Consider the following 27,619-nt stretch of genomic DNA (forward strand, 5'->3'; position numbering starts at 1 on the left):
TGTCACAGGCAATTTCCGCCTGTGTTTTTGGGTGAGTGGATCAACTGTCACATTCCGCTACTCCCCTTTCCGTCCCTACCACTTCCTCATTCTCCTCATTTGTTTACTTGTCACTATTTCTGGTGGTGTCTTTGTCCATGGAGTTTTCTTGGCAGGGATACTGGAGTGGCTTGCCGGTTCCTCCTCCAGGTGGATCACGTTTGGTCTAAACTCTCCACTATGACCTGTCCATCTTGGGTGGCCCTGCATGGCATAGCTCGTACCTTCTCTGAGTTATTCAAGCCCCTTTGCCGCGGCAAGGCAGGCCGATCACCGAAGAATTGATGCTTTTGAATTCTGGTGCTGGAGGAGACTCTTGAGAGTCCCATGGCCTGCAAGAAGATCAAACCTCTCCATTCTGAAGGAAATCAGCCCTGAGTGCTCACTGGAAGGACAGATCCTGAAGCTGAGGCTCCAAGACTTTGGCCACCTCATGAGAAGAGAAGACTCCCTGGAAAAGAACCTGATGTTGGGAAAGATGGAGGGCACAAGGAGAAGGGGACGACAGAGGACGAGATGGTTGGACAGTGTTCTCGAAGCTACAAACATGAGTCTGACCAAACTGCGGGAGGCAGTGGAAGACAGGAGTGCCTGGCGTGCTCTGGTCCATGGGGTTACGAAGAATCGGACACGACTAAACGACTAAACAACAACATTTCTGTTGTGCCTTGGGATAGTGTGCTTATTTTTATTTTGACCCCTTGGGCTGGCGCAGAACGAAAAAGCTGTACGAGCAAACCACCTTAAAAATGTCTGCGCCCGATATATTGGGCCAGCGATCTGGAAAGCGGGTGACGAAAATTTGCAGTTGCTTTCATTTCTCTTCATAGAATCATAGGGTTGGGACCCCCACCCCCCGCAGGGTCATCTGGTCCAACCCCTTGCAATGCTTGCTAAAAAGGGAGTTTCAGGGATATATGATTTACTGCCTCATATACCCACAAAGGAGGAATGGATTTGTAAACTAAATGAATATTTAATTTTGGCAAAATTAACTGCGATCATAAGAAATCATTCGAATCAAAAATTAAAAGAGGAGTGGAAATGTTTTGATGAATATATGGCAAAACACTGCTCAAAAAAAAAAGATATGCTAATATGCCTAGATTAAAATGTGAGGTACTGGATGGAAGAAAAATTAGTAAGGAAAGATAATAAGAATATATAGATGATTTGAGAACGTTGTGAGCTCCCGTTGCTCGGTCCCTGCTCCTGCCAACCTAGCAGTTCGAAAGCACGTCAAAGTGCAAGTAGATAAATAGGTACCACTCCGGCGGGAAGGTAAACGGCGTTTCCGTGCGCTGCTCTGGTTCGCCAGAAGCGGCTTAGTCATGCTGGCATGACCCGGCTTAGTCATGCTGACATGACCCGGAAGCTGTACGCCGGCTCCCTCGGCCAGTAAAGCGAGATGAGTGCCACCACCCCAGAGTCGGCCACGGCTGGACCTAATGGTCAGGGGTCCCTTTACCTTTAACTGTGCTTTTGCAAACTTATTGGGTGAAATTTGTTTCTTTTTTTAAAAAGGTGGGTGCACCACAGCTATCTCTGTGTTTGCCATGCAGAATTAGCAGAATTATAGACAAATTCAAATACGTGGGGGTGTAGACAACTCCAGGCTAATTCGAATGAGGAAAATGTGTCTTAACGGCTAAATAATGCTCAAATAAGAAAGAGTCTCCAAGGTAGCTTGGAGGTAATATCTGGGGTCAACAGAGGAGGACACTTCTCATTAAGAGAAATAATAAGAACAATAATAGTAATGATAATAATTTTATTTATACCCTGCCCATATATGGCTGTGCCTTCTGGTACTGGAAAGATTCGGGAGTGGGGTCCCTACAAGAGGGTAAAGGTAAAGGGTAAAGGATCCAGTCGCGAACGACTCTGGGGTTACGGCGCTCAGCTTGCTTTACTGGCCGAGGGAGCCGGCGTTTGTCTGCAGACAGCTTCCGGGTCATGTGGCCAGCATGACTAAGCCGCTTCTGGCAAACCAGAGCAGCGCACGGAAACACCATTTACCTTCCCACCGGAGCGGTACCAATTTATCTACTTGCACTTTGACGTGCTTTCGAACTGCTAGGTCGGCAGGAGCAGGGACCGAGCAATTGGAGCTCACCCCGTTGGGGGATTCGAACTGCCGACCTTCTGATCGGCAAGTCCTAGGCTCTGTGGTTTAACCCACAGTGCCACCTGTGCCCCATCTGTGGCTGCCCATTTGTGACTGCGCCTTCTAGTACTGGAAAGATTGGGGAGTGGGGTCCCTACATGAGGGTAGCACGTGTAATATAAATGCAATGACAGGGAGCTGTCTCTCACGCCAAGGCGGTCTGTAATCTAGTCTTCTGGATGCTCGCAGCTCTCCAGAAACTCTCCCCCCCCCCCCAGCTGTCTCTTCAGGATCTGTTTTTAACTGGAGATGTCGGGAATTGATCCAAGTTCTCCTGCGTGCAAATCATGCGCTTTGGTTAATGAGTTCAGTGTCCTTCCTGCATGCACCACCACGAAATAATTCAAACTCGAACGAGAGAGAGGATGTAAGTGGCTGTTGCTAGCCACAGGCCCCACCCCATAAGCAAATTGCGGGTGGTTCTTCTTGGAAATGAAGTTTGTTTCTTCATGTGTTTTGCTCGACTGATGGAAGGACGGACGAGGGGAAATAGCAGAGTGTGTAGCCCTGTTGAACGGTCTCTTTCATAGAATCATAGAATCCTAGAGTTGGAAGAGACCACAAGGGCCATCGAGTCCAACCCCCTGCCAAGCAGGAAACACCATCAGAGCACTCCTGACATATGGTTGTCAAGCCTCTGCTTAAAGACCTCCAAAGAAGGAGACTCCACCACACTCCTGGGCAGCAAATTCCACTGTCCAACAGCTCTTACTGTCAGGAAGTTCTTCCTAATGTTTAGGTGGAATCTTCTTTCTTGTAGTTTCGATCCATTGATCCATGTCCGCTTCTCTGGAGCAGCAGAAAACAACCTTTCTCCCTCCTCTATGTGACATCCTTTTATATATTTGAACATGGCTATCATATCATCCCTTAACCTCCTCTTCTCCAGGCTAAACATGCCCAGCTCCCTTAGCCGTTCCTCACAAGGCATCGTTTCCAGGCCTTTGACCATTTTGGTTGCCCTCCTCTGGACACGTTCCAGTTTGTCAGTGTCCTTCTTGAACTGTGGTGCCCAGAACTGGACACAGTACTCCAGGTGAGGTCTGACCAGAGCAGAATACAGTGGCACTATTACTTCCCTTGATCTAGATGCTATACGCTTCATTTATTTCCTTACCTGACATTTGAAGGATCAGGATTGAAGGAGCAAACATGTGTTTGAGTACTGAAAGTGGTTTGTTCAAATCTGCCTAATTAGAAATGTCAATTTGTATTTGAGAGGAAGAAATGTGTGTGAAGATTTTTCTAGAAGCTGCTTATTCATTTGTGTGTTCACAATGTGTATTTTGTGTAAACTGCAGATTGATATTTATGTTTTAACTCTTTCCTAATGGACACAGAGTGGTTGCAGTAACTGTTAAATGGTATTATTAAAGTGTCTTAGATAAAGGGGGAGAGAGATACCTACAGATATGTAAACCAAGGTTGTAAGCAGAGAACAACTTTTGGAGTGTGTGTGTAAATTGCAGTTATATTAAAGATTCTTGAAATGGTCGGATGAAATGGGGGAGGATGAGGAGATTTCACCCCTCCCATATCCAAGAATCTCCTGACGAGTCTGCTGATTCTCCAGAGAGGAGGAGCAGTGTTCTGCCTTCTACTTATTCAGCTCCAGCACCAAGTCAGTCAGTCAGTCAGTGTGTCAGACTGAGTGTTAGAGATCGTGTGTAGAGATAAGGTTGCTGCTAAGAGCAGCTGCAGACACTCAGTGCAGCATTCATTTATGCTTAGACCTATTTAGCTCTGTATATAGTTTTGTATCATAGTTGTAGTTATAGAATAAAAGAAGATATTCTGCAGAGCTGCTCTCCGAGTCGTGTATACACTGCTAGACTCTGCTATACTCTGCTGTGCGACGACTGTATCGTGGAAGTGAATCCGGTGCTCACAACTTTAAGCTGTGAGTCCACAGCACTTTGACCTGGTGGTCTCTGGAAGTGCTACCCAGCTCGCCTAGCCCAGTCGCAGTTGAAGTGCATGAGTCCAGTTGGTGACACTGGCTCAAGGGCGATGCTGACACTATACTCCTATTTGTATATACCTATTTGATGCTATACTCCTATTATACTCTTTAAATTTGAAGGTTCATTATTGTTCCACAAGATGTGTATTTCTTTAAGGGCCAGAGCAAATAGCATGACCTAGTTTTACAGCTGTGAAGCGGTATAGCCGGTGCTGTTAAGTTGTGTTAATTAAGCTGTTGGGTACAGTATATACAAAACAGCACCTAGCTCTCTCACTACCCTGGTGGTTGGGTTGGTGGGTCATGCTTATTGATATATTTAATGTAAAAGGAGTTTTTGTTTTTGTTAGCCTCGCTAAAGTTCTTTTTGCGTTCCTTGTAATGTGTGGTCTCCCCAGCACGCTTTCTGCAGCGCAACTAATCTGCAAATAGCCAACAATATCTGGATTTGAAGATTGTTGCGTGGGTGTGATGGGGGTCACCAGCCTGGGCAGACACGAGATGCGAATGCTGTTCAAAATTTGAACATGGTATGAATGAGCTCCAGGCTGATTGATCTATGGAGGAAGCACACCTTCCTGCTATAGACAGATAGATAAATATTAATTTTTTTTCTGATTTTAAAGTGGCATTCTTTCCTTTTTTCTTAAACCATGATTATGCATTTTGGAGAACTGTGCTTTTTCACTGCACTGTTCCTCTGCCTCCCCTCACTCTCGTTCATTGGCTTGCAAACTCTTGAGATGCTTAGATCTTTGGCACGTTACAAATCCATAATGTTGTTGCGATGCTTTGGGGAAGCAAGGAGGGACTAGGGCTCCGCAATGCAGAGGCCAGCGAGTTTCTAGTCCTGAGGGACACCGTGTGATCTGGTGCTTTTGTAACACAGAGAACTAGAAAAGCTGGACTCGAGGATTCCATCCTTGGATTTCGTGTTTGACGTCTCCTTTGGGGGGCCCCTGCTTGGACTTCACAGGCCTTAATTTGAGCCAACACTGAGACCTTTGTGATTCATCTTGGCACTTGTAGGATCAGTCCGGAGCCAGATAAAGGATGTCTCTAGGCATGTGCAGAGTGTAGCTTTCTCATCGCTGCACCTGGGGTTATGGGAAGGATGACTGGTCAAGACAGGTCTTTACTAGCTGGTCTCTCTAGCTGTTCAATGACTGACCAGTCATCATCATCATCATCATCACCATAATAATTAATAATATTTTATTATTTGTACCCCGCCCATCTAGCTGGGTTTCCCCAGCCACTCTGGGCGGCTTCCAACGAAGATTAAAAATACATTAAAATGTCACACATTAAAAACTTCCCTGAACAGGGCTGCCTTCAGATGTCTTCTAAACGTCAGGTGGTTGCTTATTGCCTTGACATCTGGTGGACGGGCGTTCCACAGGGCGGGCGCCACTACCGAGAAGGCACTCTGCCTAGTTCCCTGTAACCTCACTTCTCAGGGAGGGAACCACCAGAAGGCCCTTGGCGCTGGACCTCAGTGTCCGCGCAGAAAGATGGGGGTGGACCGAGGCCATTAGGGCTTTAAAGGTCAGCACCAACACTTTGAATTGTGCTCGGAAATGTACTGGGAGCCAATGTAGGTCTTTCAAGACCAGTGTTATCTGGTCTCGGCAGCCGCTCCCAGTCACCAGTCTAGCTGCCGCATTCTGGATTAGTCGTAATGATTATCTGCATTGCTTTTAATGCTGCTTTATGTTTTACTTTTGCGTAACATTCCCCCAAAGAATCCTGGGAACTGTGGGTTGCCCTTTGCAGAGCTACCGCTTCCAGTGGCCTTAACGAACTACAGTTCCCAGGATTCTTTGGGGAGAAGTTGTGCGCTTTAAACGTTGTGTTGACTCCGTAGGTGCATGAAGTGTGCATTACTCGGCCTGTGAAGTTTGGCAAATAGCCGTGTTGCAACGATTGTCCCACAAGCTTCAAGTAACGAAAGGTCAATGATAGAGAAGTTTTAAATGGGTGCATCTCCTTGCCCCAAAAGACCTTCTGCGTGGGGCGAGGATTGAAAGGGTCAAATTAACACACCCCCCAATATGTGGCCTATAATTGCACTGCCTTCTTCTGATGCTTCTCTCTTTCTCACAGTGACTTCTCTGGAGGGCTCCCTACTGCATTTCAGAGACCTCTTGGAGCTGGTCTCTTTCCACCTTGTGAGCAGGTGAGTGTTTGGGGGCAGCTGCTGATGGGGAGACCGGGGTGTGTGTGTGTTGGGTTGTCTGCTCTCCCTCTGTCCTTGCATTTGGATCCATAGCTGTCAACTTACAGATTTGAAAATAAGGGACCAGCAGCCTTGAAAATAAGGGACCAGCAGCCAAAATAAGGGACCTGCAGCCTCACCTGTTCCAGGCACTCCAGTCTTCCTGCAGTCTGGTCAAACTCATGCTGGTAGCTTCAAGAACACTGTCCAACCAACTTTGTAACCAGAGGTTCAGCTGAAGAGAATCTGAATCACATGCACCACAAGGCCTATGCAGCCTCAGCTTAAGATGGCTCCCCGGCCTGGCTTTGCACTGCAAAGTTTGCAGCAGCACGTGCACCAAAATGGCGTCCAGCATTCAAAAACCCCCTCAGCTTGCATTAACTAGCCACACACAAGGCATGCAAGCTCCACCCCCCCAGTCGTTCTTAGACTTCTTATTGGGTGAGCAACACAGCCAAGCAACACAGTTGGAGCCTCCCTCCTCCCTGGCCGGCAGGGAGGGAAGGAGAGGAGCTGCTTCCTTTGAAATTTAAGGGACATCATTTAAGGGACATTTAAGGGACATCCATCAATAAGGGACAGCAGCGGGACATGGCGCTGGAATAAGGGACTGTCCCTTCAAATAAGGGACACTTGACAGCTATGTTTGGATCTGTTGTGGCGGCACTTTCCAGGAAGCAAAAAGGGCGCACTGCACTGCACGTCCTTCTCATGACTTCTGTGTCTGCTTTCATCCAAATGTTGTTTATTATTATTATTATTATTATTATTATTATTATTATTATTACAGTGGTACCTTGGGTTACATACGCTTCGGGTTACACACGCTTCAGGTTACAGACTCCGCTAAGCTGTACCTTGGGTTAAGAACTTTGCTTCAGGATGAGAACAGAAATCGTGCTCTGGCGGCGCGGCGGCAGCAGGAGGCCCCATTAGCTAAAGTGGTGCTTCAGGTTAAGAACAGTTTCAGGTTAAGAACGGACCTCCAGAACGAATTAGTTACTTAACCCCAGGTACCACTGTATTAATAATAATAATAATAATAATAATAATAATAATAATAATAATTGCAATTTATGACCTGCCTTTTACCCTAAGCTTTCAGGGCAGGTTAGAACAATTAAAACACACTGTTAATATTAAAGCACACTATTGCATAACATTAACAATAATGTACAACAGCTTTGAATTACAGAAATAGGGTGCCCCCCCAATACATCTCAAGGTTTGTAAGAAATCAATCTTTTAGTGTGGAAGCACCTACACTGGGACTCCTCACATGCTGACATCAGGAAGCTGCCTTTTGAAAGGTGTCTAAACATTTCCGTTTAAACAAACCTACCCCAAAACATACAGTGCTGATGTATATTTTCATCTGTTTTCAGTTTATCGCTGATTTTATCTTTTGAATGTTTTAATGAGTTGCTTTTACTGATAATATTATTGTTTTATTTTCTTAGAGGTTTTAATTTTAATTTTTAATTTTTTAATAAATTTTATGAAATCAGTCAATAAAATATGAAGTAAAGAAGTATCAATCAATAAATCAAATCTTTATTACGGTCACAGACCAGCATAATTGGGGGGGGTACAGTCATTTAAAATCTGTATAACGTTTTGGAAAGCTAAAATTATTAAAACAGAAGGTATCTATAACAGACTATAAGAATCTAAAAGAATCTAAAAGAAGGGTTAAGGAGCATTAAACGGGTGTGGAAGAGCATAAAAGGTTAGTACAATATAGGAAAGGCTATATGGCTACCAATTTACAGAGCACTCTGATATGAGTACAGTGGTACCTCGGGTTTCATACACTTCAGGTTACATACGCTTCAGGTTACAGACTCTGCTAACCCAGAAATAGTGCTTCAGGTTAAGAACTTTGCTTCAGGTTAAGAACAGAAATCGTGCTCCGGCGGTGCGGCGGCAGCAGGAGGCCCCATTAGCTAAAGTGGTGCTTCAGGTGAAGAACAGTTTCAGGTTAAGTACGGACCTCTGGAACGAATGAAGTACTTAACCCGAGGTACCACTGTATTCATTAAATCTAGTTTGTGAACACTGCTGTGCAGAACTTGCAACATTGAGCATTGTAGCAGGGTTGGCATCTGAAAGAATTGTCTTGTGTGCCCGGGGTACTTATGGAGTAGTGGGGAGATGAGGCTAATACAAATGTCTCTATAATATAGACACTGGAGAAGCACATGCTCTATTCTATGTCTTCAGCTAATGTCAAAGGTTTGCGCTACAGGAAATCGGGGTTTGGAGCAAGCAATTAAGGACGCACGCTTGCCCAGACGGAAGCGACCTCAGTACAGTGGTACCTCGGGTTAAGTACTTACAGTGGTGCCCCGCAAGACGAACGCCTCGCAAGACGGAAAACCTGCTAGACGAAAGGGTTTTCCGTTTTGGAGGCGCTTCGCAAAACGAATTTCCCTATGGGCTTGCTTCGCAAGACGAAAATGTCTTGCGAGTTCCTGCGGGGTTTTTTCCCTTTTTTCTCCCTTTTCCTAAGCCCTAAGCCGCTTATCAGCTGATCCGCTAAAAGCTGCTAAACCGCTAATAGCGCTAATCCGCTAAGCTGTCAATGGGCTTGCTTCACAAGACGAAAAAACCGCTATACGAAGAGCCTCACGGAATGGATTAATTTCGTCTTGCGAGGCACCACTGTAATTCGTTCCGGAGGTCCGTACTTAACCTGAAACTGTACTTAACCTGAAGCACCACTTTAGCTAATGGGGCCTCCCGCTGCTGTTGTGCCACCGGAGCACGATTTCTGTTCTCAACCTGAAGCAAAGTTCTTAACCTGGAGCACTATTTCTGGGTTAGCGGAGTATGTAACCTGAAGCGTATGTAACCTGAGGTACCACTGTATAAGGCAGCTTCCTAAGTTTCGCTGTGGATGGCTTGGTGTAAGCAGAGGACGCTGCTGGCCTGTGGCTTGTGATTCCTTTGTGATTCTGGCTGCCTCCTTTGGGAATTGGTTTTGTGAATGTGGTGCATTCTGTGCTTCTAGAGACATCCTTCCCCATCTGCTGAGGATCCCAGATGCCCTTCGACTTCTACCCAAGCCTGAATTAGATGCAGTTGCTGCCTTGGGCATGAGTGAGTGAGAACAGCAGGACAGACTGGGGGTGGGGGGGGGTGTCGATTTTTTGCTCCTCCTTGCAAGTCAAAACTCCTGTCGCTTGGTGTTGTCAGAATAGGTTGGTTCAACCCAACTCTGCTTCGCTTCGCTTTCTGGTCTCCAAATGCTCTCAGGCGGCGCTTCTTAGAATGTCAGTGGTTTTGGGTGGGATTCAATCCTGCACCAACAATTTGAGGTTGGGAGCTCTTGCACAGCAAGTCGACTTCCCCGAAAGATCAGATACAGTGGTACCTCGCAAGACGAATGCCTCGTAAGACGAAAAACTCTCAAGACGAAAGAGTTTTTCGTTTTTTGAGTTGCTTCGCAAGACGAATTTCCCTATGGGCTTGCTTCGCAAGACGAAAAAGTCTTGCGAGTTTGTTTCCTTTTTCTTAAAACCGTTAATACCCAGGGAATCTGTGCTTCGCAAGACGAAAAAATCACAAGATGAAAAAACTCGCAGAACGAATTAATTTCATCTTGCGAGGTACCACTGTATTTTGCGATAAGGAAAGGGACAGTGAAATGGCACTGCGAAGTGTGGGACATAGCGCTTTGATGCGACGTCATCTAACCTCCCCACAAGCAACTCGGAAAACAAATGCTCATTAAGTAGCCAACCTCGTCTGTCCACCCCACAAAGTGAATGCTCATTCGATAGCCAACAATGTCTAATCTCCCTGCAATATTGAGGAATAATAATAATAATTATTTATTATTTATACCCCGCCCATCTGGCTGGGCCTCCCCAGCCACTCTGGGCGGCTTCCATAGAAACCAAAAATACAGTAAAATATCACACGTTAAAAACTTCCCTGAACAGGGCTGCCTTAAGATGTCTTCTGAATGTCAGGTAGTTGTTTATCGCTTTGACATCTGCTGGAAGGGCGTTCCACAGGGCGGGCGCCACTACCGAGAAGGCCCTCTGCCTGGTTCCCTGTAGCTTTGCTTCTCGCAATGAGGGAACCGCCATAAGGCCTTCGGCGCTGGACCTCAGCGTCCGGGCAGAATGATGGGGGTGGAGACGCTCCTTCAGGTATACTGGACCGAGGCCGTTTAGGGCTTTAAAGGTCAGCACCAACACTTTGAATTGTGCTCGGAAACGTACTGGGAGCCAATGTAGGTCTTTCAAGACCGGTGTTATATGGTCTCGGCGGCCGCCCCCAGTCACCAGTCTAGCTGCCACATTCTGGATTAGTTGTGGTTTCCGAGTCACCTTCAAAGGCAGCCCCACATAGAGCGCATTGCAGTAGTCCAAGCGGGAGATAACCAGAGCATGCATCATTGTAGCAAGACAGTCTGTGGGCAGATAAGGGTCTCAGCCTGCGTACCAGATGGAGCTGATAAACAGCTGCCTTGGACACAGAATTGACCTGCGCCTCCATGGACAGCTGCGAGTCCAAAATGACAGATAGGGTCTCAGCCCACATACCAGATGGAGCTGGTGGAGAAATCGCGGTGGCCCAGCTCTTTCCAGTTTGCAATTCCATGTTGGGAAGCTGCTCTTGTTTTAATAGCTCCCTGTCAGGCAGCTGTTAATTAAAGGCACAGGAAAGCCACCTGGTGGGGGGGGAGAGAAAGTAACTTTCACATTCTCTCTTTGCTTCATTGTCAGAGTTCTGGACAATGCCCCTTAACCCTGACGATGGGCTGGTGTCGGCTGAAGTCGAAGAAGAGCCCGTGGGTCTGGATGGAGCCCCCTCTAAATCCAGACAGGCGGTCTGTTCTGTCCGGATAACGTCCGAGGACGAAGCTCTGTGCATCATCAACCCGCTGTTCATCTCGGTGCACAGCGATGCTAGCTGGCTTGACCTTGCGTCCAGCTTGCGCCGGTCCAGTAGCACGAGGGGCACTCTGCGGTTCCCGAACGGGCTGGGGACTCCCCGGACGTCCGGCTCCGTAAAAGCAGCATCCAGGAAACAAGGACCCCGTGGGAGTCTGGATCATCCAGAGTCTCCGGAGGAGGAGATGGAGAAAGGTAAGGCAGTGGCATAGCGTGGGGGTGCAGGGGGGGCCGGCCGCACCGGGCGCAACATCGGGGGGGCGCGCTCGCTGCCTCCGGAGTCGCCGAAGAGCCTCGGGTGCAGGCTGTAGCAGAGCCCCATGTCTCGCGGAACCGATGAGCTGTGCGTGCGTCCAGGCTGAAGGCGTCCGGCAGGCAGCGGCTCTCAGCGCTCGCCACGGTCCCCGCGCGTCAGGGCCGCGGAGGGCGCGCCAGGCAGCCCCTCCTCACAGCCCCGCCACCGCCGCTGCTGCTGCAGCTGCTGGGCCATGCTGCATATTCCTCACCTCTCTGCCCTCCTCCTCCTCCGGGCAAGCGGCGTGGTTTGGGCGGCAGCGCCAGCGGCAACTCGCCTCAAATCACCTGACACGGACCCCCCGCCGCCGCTGCTGTGGCTACCTTACCGTAAATACCCCAGCCCAGGCAGCAGCAAGAAGAAGCTGGCAGCGACGGCAGGTTAGGGGGCGCAAATTACTTGCCTTGCCCCGGGTGCTGACAACCCACGCTACGCCACTGAGATAAGGAGCTGCTGCTATTGAGGGCATCTGCCACATTTGTAGCATGAAGACTCTGCTGCCAATTCTCCTTCTCTCCTGCTGCACTCAGCATGCAGAAGGCCCCAGATTCAATCCTCAGTATCTCTGGGTAGGGCTGGGGAGGGTGCCTGCCCTCTCAGCCAGAAAGGTAGTGTGGTGTATGTGTGTGTGTTTGGGAGAGCAAGGCAGCATCACTGAGATCATCTTGCCTGTCTGTTTCGCCTGTAATTCTGCCTTCAGCTAAGAGGCTCCCTGATTCTGGAGGACGACTTCTGATCCTTCTGTAAGTGACTTTTTCCTTTCCCCATACTTGACATGAGCCAACAGTGTGACGCGGCAGCTAAAAAAGCCAATGCAATTCTGGGCTGCATCAATAGGAGTATAGCACACAAAATACACATTGTGAACACACAAATGAATAAGCAGCTTGTAGAAAAATCTTCACACACATTTCTTCCTCTCAAATACAAATTGACATTTCTAATTAGGCAGATTTGAACAAACCACTTTCAGTACTCAAACACATGTTTGCTCCTTCAATCCTGATCCTTCAAATGTCAGGTAAGGAAATAAATGAAGCGTATAGCATCTAGATCAAGGGAAGTAATAGTGCCACTGTATTCTGCTCTGGTCAGACCTCACCTGGAGTACTGTGTCCAGTTCTGGGCACCACAGTTCAAGAAGGACACTGACAAACTGGAACGTGTCCAGAGGAGGGCAACCAAAATGGTCAAAGGCCTGGAAACGATGCCTTATGAGGAACGGCTAAGGGAGCTGGGCATGTTTAGCCTGGAGAGGAGGAGGTTAAGGGGTGATATGATAGCCATGTTCAAATATATAAAAGGATGTCAGATAGAGGAGGGCGAAAGGTTGTTTTCTGCTGCTCCAGAGAAGCGGACACGGAGCAATGGATCCAAACTACAAGAAAGAAGATTCCACCTAAACATTAGGAAGAACTTCCTGACAGTAAGAGCTGTTGGACAGTGGAATTTGCTGCCAAGGAGTGTGGTGGAGTCTCCTTCTTTGGAGGTCTTTAAGCAGAGGCTTGACAACCATATGTCAGGAGTGCTCTGAGGGTGTTTCCTGCTTGGCAGGGGGTTGGACTCGATGGCCCTTGTGGTCTCTTCCAACTCTATGATTCTATGATTCTACTTTTTAATTACTGGTTAATAATAATAATTATTAATTATTAATTATTTCTACCCCGCCCTCCTGGCTGGGTTTCCCCAGCCACTCTGGGCGGCTCCCAACAGAATATTAAAATCACGACAAAACATCAGACAATAAAAACTTCCCTAAGTAGGGCTGCCTTCAGATATCTTCTGAAAGTCAGATACAGTGGTACCTCGGGTTACATAAGCTTCAGGTTACAGACGCCGCTAACCCAGAAATAGTGCCTCAGGTTAAGAACTTTGCTCCAGGATGAGAACAGAAATCGTGCTCTGGCGGCGTGGCAGCAGCGGGAGGCCCCATTAGCTAAAGTGGTGCTTTAGGTTAAGAACAGTTTCAGGTTAAGAACAGACCTCCGGAACAAATGAAGTACATAACCAGAGGTACCACTGTAGTTGCTTATTTCCATGACATCTGATGGGAGGGCATTTCACAGAGCAGACGCCACTACCAAGAAGGCCCTCTGCCCGGCTCCCTGTCACCTCACTTCTCACAGCTCCAGAAGGCCCTTGGAGCTGGATCTCAGTGTCCGGGCAGAACGATGGGGGTGGAGACGCTCCTTCAGGTTGAGTGAATACAGCTGGATTGTGAGCCTGGCCTTGCTGATAAGAGCAGATTGTGTCCTGTCCCTCCTGGGAAGTATGTGGACAGAAGGACCATGCAGATAAAAGCTGGCAAGCACCATCCTGGCCTGCACTTTCAGCTGGTAAGGGGTGGGTGGGAGAGACAGAGAGAGAGCGCGCGCGCAAGGGAGCGCTTCAGTGTGATAACTCAGTGAGTACAGGATGAGACTCTTAATCTGGGCATGGCAGGGGGTTTGAACTAAACCCTCCTGGTCCCTTCCAACCCAACAATTCTATGATACTATGATAGTCTGTTTTGTATGTACTGTATTTTTTTTATTTTTTTTTAAAGATATTTATTAAAGTTTTAAAAATTATACAGAAAAAAGAAAAAAACAATAGCAAAAACAAAACACAAACACAGAAAATAACAGATATTAAAAAAGACAAAATACAAAACTAAAAACTATTTAAAAACAAATAAGGTTTCGTTCCCTTATTTTCTTATAACTTACTTCCCCGACCTCCTCATACCTCCCCTTTCTGTATTCTAATTTCTAATTATTAATTCAACAAATCCTCTCCCTTAATTTTCATTTAATTTTTAACCCTTCTTTTCTTTTTACTTAATCATTACAGCTGAAAACCACTTAATTTCTAAACCAACATCATTCTAACATTCATTAATTTTGCAATATTTCCTAAGATAGTCCTTAAATGTACTGTATGTACTGTATTTTCTGCTCTATAAGACGCACCCGACCATAAGGCGCACCTAGTTTTTAGAGGAGGGAAACAAGAAAAAAAATATTCTGAATCAAATGTTGTTGAGGAAGCGGCCAGATACAGGATAAAGGAAGTCTTTTATTTGGTTGTTTGTATTGTTGTATGTTATGCTTGTTGTTTGTTATGTTCGTGTTTGATGGGGGTGGATTTCGGGTGTGTGTGTGTGGAGGGTTTGTGTTATGCTGTAAATAAAATTTCCAAAAAAAATTCACCTGTTCTGGCTTCTGGGATAGCTGCGCAGCCTGCATTCGCTCCATAAGATGCACACACATTTCCCCTTACTTTTTAGGAGGGGAAAAGTGCATCTTATAGAGCGAAAAATACGGTAATTTCGGCCTGCAGGTTAGCGTGCGTTTCCATTTCTGACATACGGAGGGTTACTCTCTAACTGCCTTCTGGCTGGCTACAGGTGGGCAAGGTCCAGAGCTGAGCCCTTGGCTGATAAGAACAGAACACCTGGAAGGGGAGTCATGGGGGCAGAGGTACCCGCATTGTCTGTTTGTACCTGGAACTGTAGGAGACGGGGGCCCAGGTGCCATCAGAATGCTGATGACACTTGGCTCTCCGATTCCTCATAACAAGGAGGGACCTGGCGCACCCTGGGGACTGGAGTCCGGATGCAGCGAAGGTTTGCAGTGATGGTGCCAGGCGAGTCTGCTTGGGAAGAGCAATTTAACCCATTGTGCCTTTCTCTTTGTTGCCAACCCTCAGGTGACCCTCTCCTCCGCTCCACCACCGCGCGATGGAGGCCTCTTCATCGCAGCCTGGCCTGCAGCAGTTCGGATGCCACCTCTGAGGAGCTGCCTCTGTCCCCCGACCTCCACCGGAAGGAGATCAAGTCCCCGCACCGCGTCTCCTGGATCGAGGGGATCCCGACCACGCCTCCTCCTGCCTGGCCGCTGCAAAAGTCCAGCTCTGAATCCTCTCTGCTGAGTGAGAACATCTTGCTGCCTCCCATCCCTGAACTCGACTCGCTCTCCGTCAGCAGCGTGGAGGACGAGACGGAGGGGTTTTTCGCCGCTGCGGCGGCCGCTCAGCAGAAGAAGCAGCGCCGTTCCTCCTCCGCCCTGAGTTACAAGGTCTTCCAGCGCCTCTCCGCCGTGGGCAGCACACTCGGTGGGTTCCTCTCGGCCGAACGCCGGGTGTCCAAGCGAGTGCAGGAGCTGGCCCAGGAGCCGTCCTCCTACGTGGGAGGGCTGGTGCAAAGCTTCGTGGGGCACATCCTGCGCGGAGCCGGGAAACGGCACGCTACCAGCACCGACCTGCTCCAGGAGATCCGGCAGATGATCAGTAACCTCAAGGGCTACCTGTGTGAGAGCTCGGAGCTGCATGTGGTCTACGAGCACAGCGAGGCCGAGGAGATGGACCTGGGTATTTATCGTTATTAAGTTCGTATCCCGCCCTTCCTCTTCGAGCGATCCATAGTTAAAAGCAGAAGTCGGCAAATGTGCCCTCTTTTTTTCTCTTCAGAACATGGCAGCCCTACTTGAGAGTCGTCTGTTTTGAATAGTTTTGGTTGCTGGCAGTTGTGTAAAGGTAAAGGGACCCCTGACCATTAGGTCCAGTCGTGGCTGACTCTGGGGTTGCGGCGCTCATCTCGCTTTATTGGCCGAGGGAGCCAGCGTACAACTTCCGGGTCATGTGGCCAGCATGACTAAGCCGCTTCTGGCGAACCAGAGCAGCACACGGAAACGCCGTTTACCTTCCCGCCGGAGCGGTACCTATTTATCTACTTGCACTCTGACGTGCTTTCGAACTGCTAGGTTGGCAGGAGCAGGGACTGAGCAACGGGAGCTCACCCCGTCGCGGGGATTCGAATCGCCGACCTTCTGATCGGCAAGTCCTAGGCTCTGTGGTTTAACCCACAGCGAAAAGTAGAAGTCGGCAAATGTGCCCTCTTTTTGTCTCTTCGAAATATGGCAACCATAGCTGTCAACTTTTCCCTTTTCTTGCGAGGAATCCTATTTGGAATAAGGGAATTTCCCTTAAAAAGGGTGGAAGGTTGACAGCTATAATGGCAACCCTACTTGAGAGTAATCTGTTTTGAATAGTTTTGGTTGCTGGCAGTAGTGTGGCTGTGGCAAATTCAGAAGGACAGGGTCCCCTTCATGGCCACACGCCCTTCAAAGATAATACAACCTTCTAAAATTATACAATCTTTATTTTTTAAAAGAAAAGTTACTCAGAAAACTACGTGTGCAGGTTGACGTTTCAGCCTGCTGCAAATTATTGCACAGACTATCGGTATGGCTGGGTGCGGCCCTACATTGCTTCCTCCTCCCCTCTCCCAATTAACCTCCATCTCCAGGGCTCAGACTCTGTAGGGTCTACCCTCCTCCACTGCCCTCTCCCAATTAACCTCCGTCTCCAGGGCCCACATCTGTGACGTCACCAGGGCTCCCCCCTAGGTCTCAGATTTGGGTCCTGAGATCTCAGGGTCTGGGGTGCTGCTGACTTGGCAACCCCACGACCTCCTCCTCTTCCTCCTCCTCCTCCTCTTGTGCTACTCTGCATGGCCAAGGTTGTAATCTTGGTGGGGGGCAAAGCTCTGTCTACCCCCAAAACAGAAAGCGTCACACCATCAGGTTACCTGCTTCCCGGCAAAGCTGCTTATAAATGTATTTCATCATATCTCTGAGCAGCCGAAAATAACACCCCTGCCGTTTCCACTCTGGACTGCGGCCAGCTTGCGACATTGCTATCCGCTCACACGTTGGTCAGGGCAGAGCATTTAGGAAGCTGTGGTTGAGGCTCTGATGCAGCCCACACCGTACGCAGCAGAGGCAGCTGGGAGGGAGGAGATGCAAAGAGGAACCGAGGTAGCTTCCTGGACACAAAGAAACCCAAAGAGGCTTTGGATTCCCTGCACTGGTTTGATGGTTGGGCTTTGGCCCACTTACTGATGTTTCCACCCAGAATACAGAATCAGGTTTCTTAGAATCATAGAGGACCCTCGTACCTACAGGACCGCCTCTCCCAGTATGCCCCACAGAGGACTTAAGGTCCATAAATAGCAACACCCTAGAGGTCCCGGGCCCTAAGGAAGTCAGATTAGCCTCAACCAGAGGCAGGGCCTTTTTAACACTGGCCCCAGCCTGGTGAAACGCTATGTCTCATGAGACCAGGGCCCTGCAGGATCTGATTTCTTTCCGCCTGGCCTTTGGCTTGGAATCAACTTGATCCCCTCCCCCTCTTCTTTTTTCCTTTCCCCTCCTGTGATGGAACACCTATTTGGGGACTTCCCTGGATTTTTTCTGGCCCATGTAGTACAAGTCTGGGTAGTTAGCCTTGGTGAAGACTTAACATTTTCATCCCCCAAAAAGCGTTCCATTGAAAGGAGGCTGTATTTTAATGTTGTATTTGAATCTTGTTTTAAAGTTGTATTTCAATCAATTTGTTTTATATCGGGTGTTAGCTGCCCTGAGCCTGGTCTTGGCTGGGGAGGGCGGGGTATAAATAATTTTTATTATTATTATAGAGTTGGAAGGTACCCCAGGGGTCATCTAGTCCAACCCCCGCAATGCAAGAATCTCAACTCCTGAGAACTTTCCTTTTTTTAAAAAAATAATATTTTATTAGGTTTTACAAAAAGACATAATACAAAAGAAAGACAATACATCTCAAAAATGCAACAAACATCAAAACACCAACAAATACAAACATTTAAACACCAAATACAGACAATTAAAACACAGCAAAAAGGAAAGAGAAAGATATAAAAAACATAAAAAACTTTTATAAAAAACATAAAAAAATTTCACCTAAAAAAGAAAAAAGAAAAGAAAGAACCTCTTTTCAAATTCTTATCCTTCATAAACTTATTTTCCTGACTTCCACCCGCCTTCCTTTCTTGTATTCCACTTTGAAATTAGCTTAGCAAGTTCTCCTGAGAACTTTCCAATTCTCACTTTAAGGGGTGGGAGGAAGCATAGCAGTATAGCTGACTCTTAGCTTAAGCAAGGGTTATGCTCCAAAACCATAATTGTGTGTAGTCAAAACACACTCTCCCCGCACCTCTGAATGCCATATTGTAGAAGACACTGAGCTTTTAACATATTGAGCCTTCAACAACAACAAAACCCCTTAACCAGCGGCGGAGCAAGGCTATTGGGCGCCTGGGGCGGTGCGCATGCCAGGCACCCAGCTGGGGCAGGACGCTCTGTGGGGCCTCCAAGGAGTCTGCCTGCCTCTTCCCACTCAGCCGCCCTATAGCTGAGGGGGAGGCAGCAGGCAAACTGTTTGGGCTGCGCGGAACCTGCGCATGCCTGAGCCATCACTTCACTCCCAGGAGAGATGCGTGACTTGGGCGCGCTGCAGGCCCCACGGTGAGTGCCACCAGGCATTTTGTCACCCCCCTCAGAGGTGATACCTGGGGCAACCCACCCCTACCGCACCCCCCTTTCTCCGCCCCTGCCCTTAGCCAGCTGAAAATGCAACCTTTCGGTTTTGAATTCACTCTGCGTGGGGCTGCCCTTGAGAATGACCCAGAAACTCCAGCGGGTGCAGAATGCTGCAGCAAGACTCCTTACGGGGTCCTCACTGCAGGATCACATTCACCTGGTGCTATTCCAGCTGCACTGGCTCTCGGTGGAGTACAGGATCAGGTTTAAGGTGCTTCAAAGCCCCATATGGCCTAGGACCCTCATACCTATAGGACAGCCTCTCCTGGTATGTCCCACGGAGGACCTTACGGTCTTCAAACAAAAACATCTTGGAGGTACCAGGCCACAGGGAGGTTAGGCTGGCCTCAACCAGAGTCAGGGCCTTTTCAGTACTGGCCCCGATCTGGTGGAACGCTCTGTCACAAGAGACTAGGGCCCTGTGGGACTCGACATCTTTCCGCAGGGCCTGCAAGACAGAGCTGTTCCACCAGGCCTTTGGCCAGGGCACAGCTTGAACCCCGCCTTTGGTAATCCTCATAGAACACTAGCCCAATGGTTGCCATTAATTTGATTTGAATTGATTTTAGAATGCATTGATTTTAGAATGCTGTGTTACTTTTATTGTTGTTAGCCGCTCTGAGCCTGGCTTTGGCTGGGGCGGGCGGGATATAAATAAATAAAAATTATTATTATTATTGAATTCAAAGTGCAAGCAACTTTGCAAAAAATGTGGTTATATTTTAAACTGGAACGCCATCAAACAAAAGGGAAAGTGTGTCTGGTCTCTGGATTCTCATTCTCGGACTTCCTCTAGGATAGCCGCCCATTATTATCACCATTAAACTTGCCACAACCTTGAAAGCCTCGTCATCGCCTCATCCCCGTGCTAGGGCAAGGAGCGTCCAGGTGGCACCGTTGCCCCTCCTCTGGGGAGAAAAATCCCGGAGCTGTGCTCGCCCTCCGATACAGTGGTGCCCCACAAGACGAACGCCTCGCAAGACGGAAAACCCGCTAGACGAAAGGGTTTTCCGTTTTGGAGGCGCTTCGCAAAACAAATTTCTTTATGGGCTTGCTTCGCAAGACGAAAATGTCTTGCGAGTTCCTGCGGGGTTTTTTCCCTTCCCCCCCTTTCCTAAGCCACTAAGCCGCTTATCAGCTGATCCGCTGATAAGCCGCTTAACAGCTGATCACTAAAAGCCGCTAAACCGCTAATAGCGCTAATCTGCTAAGCTGTCAATGGGCTTGCTTCGCAAGACGAAAAAACCGCAAGACGAAGAGCCTCACGGAACGGATTAATTTCGTCTTGCGAGGCACCACTGTACACCACTTGCCTGACCTACGTGATCCACAATAACGTGTTGTGGCTTCATTTTCTCTTCTTCTCCCTCTTCCCCTTTCTCGTATCATTTTGCTGCTAGGTTCCGTGGTCGAAGCCGCTCTGTACAAATGCATGCTGAAGCCTCTCCGGAACTCCATCTACGCCCAGTTGCACGAATTCCACGCCCACGACGGCACCCTGGACAAACTGCGCGAGCACCAGGCCACCATGCGGCGGCAGAGCCTGGCCGAGCTGGGCGTGACGGCCGGCGTCCCAGATGCGGCCGCCTTGGAGCGCATCCAGGCCAAGCTGAGCCTCATGCACCAGGCTTACTCCCCCAAGAAGAAGGAGACACACATGCTCAAAGTCTGCAAGATGCTCTACGAAGCCATGAACCAGGCTGCAGGAGGAACAGGTAGGGAGGGTGCCGTGGCAACATCTCTCTGAGAAGGGTCAGAGCTCAGTGGTATAGAGCAGCTGGTTTGCCTCCAGCAAGGTCCCAGTTTCAGTCCCCAGCTGGGGAAGGATTCCCTGTCTGAAATTCTGGAGAGTGGCTGCCAGCCAGTGTAGGCAGCGCTGAGCTGCATGGACCATGTGGCCTGACTTGGGAAGAAGTGCTTTTCTTCTTGCTTGTCTTGAATAAGAATAAGAATAAGAATAAGAATAAGAATAAGAATTTATTATTTATACCCCGCCCATCTGGCTGAGTTTCCCCAGCCACTCTGGGCGGCTTCCAATCAAGTGTTAAAAACAATACAGCATTAAATATTAAAAACTTCCCTGAACAGGGCTGCCTTCAGATGTCTTTTAAAAAGAAGATACAGTGGTGCCTCGCAAGACGAAATTAATCCGTTCCGTGAGGCTCTTCGTCTTGCGGTTTTTTTTGTCTTGCGAAGCAAGCCCATTGACAGCTTAGCGGATTAGCGCTATTAGCGGTTTAGCGGCTTTTAGCGAACAGCTGTTAAGCGGCTTATCAGCGGATCAGCTGATAAGCGGATTAGCGGCTTAGGAAAAGGGGGGAAAGGGGGGGAAACCCGCAGCAACTCGCAAGACTTTTTCGTCTTGCGAAGCAAGCCCATAGGGAAATTCGTTTTGCGAAGCGCCTCCAAAACGGAAAACCCTTTCGTCTAGCGGGGCGTTCATCTTGCGGGGCACCACTGTAGCTGCTTATTTCCTTCACATCTGAAGGGAGGGCATTCCACAGGGCGGGTGCCACTACCGAGAAGGCCCTCTGTCTGGTTCCCTGTAACCTCACTTCTCGCAATGAGGGAACCACCAGAAGGCCCTCGGTGCTGGATCTCAGGGTCTGGGCTGAATGAATCTCCTAACATTCAGCTTCACTGAACACTCCTGAGTCCCAGTCGTACCTCGGAAGTCGAATGGAATCCGTTCAGGAAGTCCGTTCGACTTCCAAAACATTCGGAAACCAAGGTGCAGCTTCCGATTGGCTGCAGGAAGCTCCTGCAGCCAATCGGAAGCCATGGAAGCCCCGTCGGACTTGCGGGTTCCAAAAAACGTTTGCAAACCAGAACACTTCCAGGTTTGTGGCGTTCTGGAGCCGAAATGTTCAAATCAACAATTTCTTTCTGTATGGGACAATGACAATAAAGATTATCGTATCATAATGTACGACTGTACAGTGGTACCTCGGGTTACATACACTTCAGGTTACATACGCTTCAGGTTACATACGCTTCAGGTTACACACTCTGCTAACCCAGAAATAGTACCTCGGGTTAAGAACTTTGCTTCAGGATGAGAACAGAAATTGTGCTCCGGCGGCGCAGCAGCAGCGGGAGGCCCCATCAGTTAAAGCGGTGCTTCAGGTTAAGAACAGTTTCAGGTTAAGAACGGACCTCTGGAACGAATTAAGTACTTAACCCGAGGTACCACTGTATTATGAGAGAAAGAGACAATCATTTCTCTACATCCGCTTTCCTTGCACCTGAACAGTAGGGCTGGCTCTGACGATGTTCTTCCCTTTTCCCATTTTCGGAAGAGCCTTTTGGCGCCGACGACTTCCTGCCAGTTCTGATCTACATGCTGGTGAACTGTGACATGGTTTCGGTGCAGCTGGATGTCGAGTACATGATGGAACTGATGGACCCCAGCCAGCTGCTGGGAGAAGGTAACCCGGCAAGTTGTGCCAGACCTAGATCTGTCCCTTGGGCATCCTGAAATGATCTGGATTTTTGCTAGGTAAAAACATTAGGGTTAATGTCTCTAGGAGACCCCAGAAGTCTCTGCCTCATTGTCAGGGGCTCAGGAGCAGAGGCACAGGAGAGGAAGGAAATGGAGAGCGAGGGGGAGGAATCCGAGGGGAGCGTAGGAGATGAAAGTGGTCCGAGGGATTCCATGAGCCTCTCCAGTGAATCGGAAGATTCACAGAAGGGAGCGCCGATGGCCAGGGCAAGGGGGGTGCCAAGGGGGAAACCCCAGAAGGAAGGGGCCAGCGGGGACTCCCAGAGCAGCAGTTGGAAATCAGAACCAGCTTCCCCACCAGAGCGCAGTGGGGGGGAGGAGCCCCAGGCATCGGGACCAGTGTTCTCACTACCAGCGAGAGGAGATGAGTCAGGATTGACCACGCCTCCATCGGAGAGCGGGGAAACGGTCAGGAGGAAGGTTACCGGCTGGGCGCGCGCGCCAAGTTCAAATGTACAGGCGAGCGGCACAGCAGGCAGCCCGGATAGGGAGCCAGGTCCTAAAGCCCGCCGGAAGGAGGGGCAAGACTCAGGGGGGTCAGCGTCAGAAGAGTCCAGAAAGGAGGAAACCCCAGGGGGCAGAAGGACCCAGAGGAGGAAAGAACAACGGAAGAGGTGGAGTAAGGCTAGAGTCTTAAACTGGTGTCTAAGAGGCGGAGACTCAGATGGAGCTTCGCCGGTCTAGGTTCTAAGACGTAGAGTTGCACGCTGCGGTTTGGAAATGGAAACTAACCTTCAATAAAGACTTTTATACGTTATTACTGGCTAGCGTTGGTCCTCTGTGAGCTGGGACATAGAGGCAGCTCTGACACTCATGTTGTCAGGATCAGGTGTCAGGAACAAGCCTGCAATACAGTGGTACCTTGGGTTACATACGCTTCAGGTTACAAATGCTTTAAGTTACACACTCCGATAACCCAGAAATAGTGCTTCAGGTTAAGAACTTTGCTTCAGGATAAGAACAGAAATCGGGCTTTGGCAGCGTGGCGGCAGCAGGAGGCCCCATTAGCTAAAGAGGTGCTTCAGGTTAAGAACAGTTTCAGGTTAAGTACGGACCTCCGGAACCAATTAAGTACTTAACCTGAGGTACCACTGTAAATCAAATGGCGTATGTTGACTCTTTATTAGAGGAAACCAGGTTGAATCAGAAGACCAGGCCTAGTGATGATGATGATGATGATGATGATGATGATGATGATGATGATAATAATAATAATAATAATAATAATAATAATAATAATTTATTATTTATACCACGCCCATCTAGCCAGTCTGGGCGGCTTCCAACAGAACACTAATAATACAATAACCTATTAAACATTAAAAGCTTCCCTAAACAGGGCTGCCTTCAGATGTCTTCTAAACGCCAGATAGCTGTTTATTTCCTTGACATCTGGTGGGAGGGCGTTCCACAGGGCGGGCGCCACTACCGAGAAGGCCCTCTGCCTGGTTCCCTGTAGCTTTGCTTCTCGCAATGAGGGAACTGCCAGAAGGCCCTCGGCGCTGGACCTCAGCGTCCAGGCAGAATGATGGGGGTGGAGACACTCCTTCAGGTATACTGGACCGAAGCCGTTTAGGGCTTTAAAGGTCAGCACCAACACTTTGAATTGTGCTCGGAAACGTACTGGGAGCCAATGTAGGTCTTTCAAGACCGGTGTTATATGGTTTTGGCGGCCGCCCCCAGTCACCAGTCTAGCTGCCGCATTCTGGATTAGTTGTAGTTTCCGAGTCACCTTCAAAGGTAGCCCCACGTAGACTGCATTGCAGTAGTCCAAGCGGGAGATAACCAGAGCATGCACCACTCTGGCGAGACAGTCCGCAGGCAGATAGGGTCTCAGCCTACGTACCAGATGGAGCTGGTAAACAGCTGCGCTGGACACAGATTTGACCTGTGCCTCCATGGACAGCTGTGAGTCCAGAATGACTCCCAGGCTGCACACCTGGTCCTTCAGGGGCACAGTTACCCCATTCAGGACCAGGGAATCCTCCACACCTGCCCGCCTCCTGTCGCCCAAAAACAGTACTTCTGCCTGGTTCCCTGTAACTTGGCTTCTCGCAGCGAGGGAACCACCAGAATGCCCTTGGCGCTGGACCTCAGTGTCCAGGCTGAATGATGGGGGTGGAGACGCTCCTTCAGGTATACTGGGTCTTTGAGGCCATTTAGGGCTTTAAAGGTCAGCACCAACACTTTGAATTGTGCTCGGAAACATACTGGGAGCCAATGCAGGTCTTTCAAGACCGGTGTTATGTGGTCTCGGCGGCCGCTCCCAGTCACCAGTCTAGCCGCCGCATTCTGGATTAGTTGTAATTTCCGAGTTACCTTCAAAGGTAGCCCCACATAGAGTGCATTGCAGTAGTCCAAGCGGGAGATAACCAGAGCATGCACCTCTCTGGTGAGACAGTTTGCAGGCAGGTAAGGTCTCATTCTGCGTACCAGATGGAGCTGGAAGACAGCTTCCCTGGACACAGAATTGACCTGCGCCTCCATGGACAGCTGTGAGTCCAGAATGACTCCCAGGCTGCGCACCTGGTCCTTCAGGGGCACAGTTACCCTATTCAGGACCAGGGAGTGCTCCACACCAGCCTGCCTCCTGTCCCCCAAAAACAGTACTTCTGTCTTGTCAGGATTCAACCTCAATCTGTTAGCCGCCATCCATCCTCCAACCGCCTCCAGTGAGCACAGCACCTCATCTTCTTGCCCCAGGTACAGAAGTGGGAACTGAAGGTCCCTGCCTTCTCACAGTTCCCTAAGTCTCCTTCCCAATCTGGGGCTCTGTTGTCTTCTCTCTCTCTGCTCTCTCCTTTTCATACCTCTTCTGGTTCTTGGAGACCAGGGGGGAAGGGAGCTTGTCACAGCAGGAGGGGGAGACCCCCTGGCTTCTTCCCCAGCCTGCCTCACTTCTGCCTCTTGGCCCCCTTCCTCTCCTACCTCTGATTCTAGACTGCTCTCTGCCACAGACTCTCCCAGCTCACGAAGCCATGTTCCCTCTTCAGTTTCCAACCTCCTCTTCCCCATCTTCTCTCTCTGACTACTCATTGCCGTCCCACCACCAATCCCAGGGCTCTGAGCCTTCTTCTCTTGGGGGGTCCTCTATCTGATTCCTCCCACCATTCCTCTGCATCCAGCCAGTCCATGACACACATATAGGGAATAAAGCACAGGTGGGAGGGAGCTGTTGGACTTCAACTCCCATCATCCCCAGCCAGCATGACCCAATGGTCAGGGATGATGTGAGTTGTAGTCCAGCAACATATTTTTTAATTTTCTTATTCATTTATTGAATTTATATACAGTCTTATACCTACCGTATTTTTTGCTGTATAAGACTCACTTTTTCCCTCCTAGAAAGTAAGGGGAATTGTGTGTGCTTCTTAGGGAGCGAATGCAGGCTGTGCAGCTATCCCAGAAGCCAGAACAGCAAGAGGGATTGCTGCTTTCACTGCGAAGCGATCCCTCTTGCTGTTCTGGCTTCTGGGATTCAGAATATTTTTTTCCTTGTTTTTCTCCTCCAAAAACTAGGTGCATCTTGTGGTCTGGTGCGTCTTATAGAGTGAAAAATACGGCATACAGTGGTACCTCTGGATGCGAATGGGATCTGTTCCAGAGCCCCGTTCGCATCCTGAAGCGAACGCAACCTGTGTCTGCACATCTGCGTGTGCGTGGGTCACGATTCGCCGCTTCTGCGCATGCGTGTGACGTCATTTTGAGGGTCTGTGCATGCGCGAGCGGCGAAACCCAGAAGTAACGCGTTCTGTTACTTCCGGGTCACCTCGGAGCGCAACCCAAAAGCGCTCAACCTGAAGAAACTTCAGCTCGAGGTATGACTGTACATATGGCAAGCCACGGGTTTTGCATCCCTAGAACAGAGGGACGCAAAGCCACACTCCACTTCTACTGCATTTGAGTTAATTGAACTGCGCTGTTGTGCACTGAAGCACACCAAGCGATGATGTCTTTGCCAACGGGCACAGGATTAGCGTTTCTATTTTCGCTCTAAGGAACATTCTGGTTCAGGGAGTGGCCCACCTGGTGGACGGGTCTGAGAACAGTGGCCCAGGTGTCGCTTCTGTGCTTAAGCCAGGCCCGAGTTCAGTCCTCTGAAGGGTTCAGATCCAACAGTGCACAAAAGCCTTCCTGAGCCCGTGCATCTCCATCTTGACGCAGGTTTTCTCTTCTCCCTCCCTCTCGCGCCGCAGGAGGCTATTACCTCACCACCTGGTTTGGCGCCCTCTTCCATATTGAGAACTTCCAGCCAGCGGCCACAGTGACGAGGCAAATCAGCATCGAGGCCCAGCGCTCCATCCATCAGTGGCATCGGCGCCGAACCATCCACCATCACCACGCCAACCGGCGCCATTCCCAGGTGAGGCTGAAGTCTGAAAAAGAAGTCCTGTGCTGAAGTGGGGGGCTAAGAAGTGGGAGAGAGCAAGGGATTCTGGGAGCCAAATTCTGGGATGGAGCGCGGAACTGTCAGGCCAGTGTAGTACCTCTCCCACACCTGTTCCTCACCTGCCAATCAAACTGACATCACAATGATGTCGGGTGACTTTTTTTTGGCTACAGGGTTTGAAATCAAGCCATGCAGGGCAAAGGAACAGCTTAAGGGTGCCTGGGTGCCGTTCCTGGTGTGGATGGAAAGAGGGAATGGCTGACATTTCTTGGGGCTGCAAGCTTATTGTTTGGTATCTAATCGTCTTTACTTTTTTTCCCCTTCAAATAATATTTATTCAAGTTTTAAAAGGTTACAAAAAAGAACACAGAATACAAAAACAAAACACATCCAAGAAAAAAAAAATAAAAGAAATAAAAAAGCAAAAACAACTAAAAAGAGAAAAAAAATACAATCAAAAAATGACAAAAGAACAAGTTAAACCTTAATATAACTCCCTTTCTTAACTCTAATCATCTTTACTGGCTGCCCATCCACTACCGAGCCGGGTTCAAGGTCCTTGCATTACCATATTTTTCGCTCTATAAGATGCACCAGACCACAAGACGCACCTAGTTTTTGGAGGAGGAAAACAAGAAATATATATATTCTGAATCTCAGAAGCCAGAACAGCAAGAGGGATCGCTGCGCAGTGAAAGCAGCAATCCCTCTTGCTGTTCTGGCTTCTGGGATAGCTGCGCAGCCTGCATTCGCTCC

The 27,619-nt window shown here is 48.9% G+C and overlaps 1 protein-coding gene across 1 annotated transcript in view; it reads left to right on the forward strand.

Moving 5' to 3' along the window:
* Positions 1-27,619, forward strand: part of RINL (Ras and Rab interactor like) — a 47,247-nt gene that overhangs the window by 16,662 nt on the left and 2,966 nt on the right. The window contains exons 6-12 of the mRNA XM_083753752.1: positions 6,276-6,348; positions 9,404-9,492; positions 11,130-11,492; positions 15,283-15,942; positions 20,372-20,686; positions 22,271-22,399; positions 26,670-26,836. Of these exons, the coding sequence (XP_083609878.1) occupies positions 6,276-6,348; positions 9,404-9,492; positions 11,130-11,492; positions 15,283-15,942; positions 20,372-20,686; positions 22,271-22,399; positions 26,670-26,836 (1,796 nt within the window). The remainder of the gene's footprint in view (positions 1-6,275; positions 6,349-9,403; positions 9,493-11,129; positions 11,493-15,282; positions 15,943-20,371; positions 20,687-22,270; positions 22,400-26,669; positions 26,837-27,619) is intronic.

This window comes from Podarcis gaigeae (assembly GCF_964106915.1).
Source record: "Podarcis gaigeae genome assembly, chromosome: 8".
Taxonomy (NCBI): Eukaryota; Metazoa; Chordata; class Lepidosauria; order Squamata; family Lacertidae; genus Podarcis; species Podarcis gaigeae.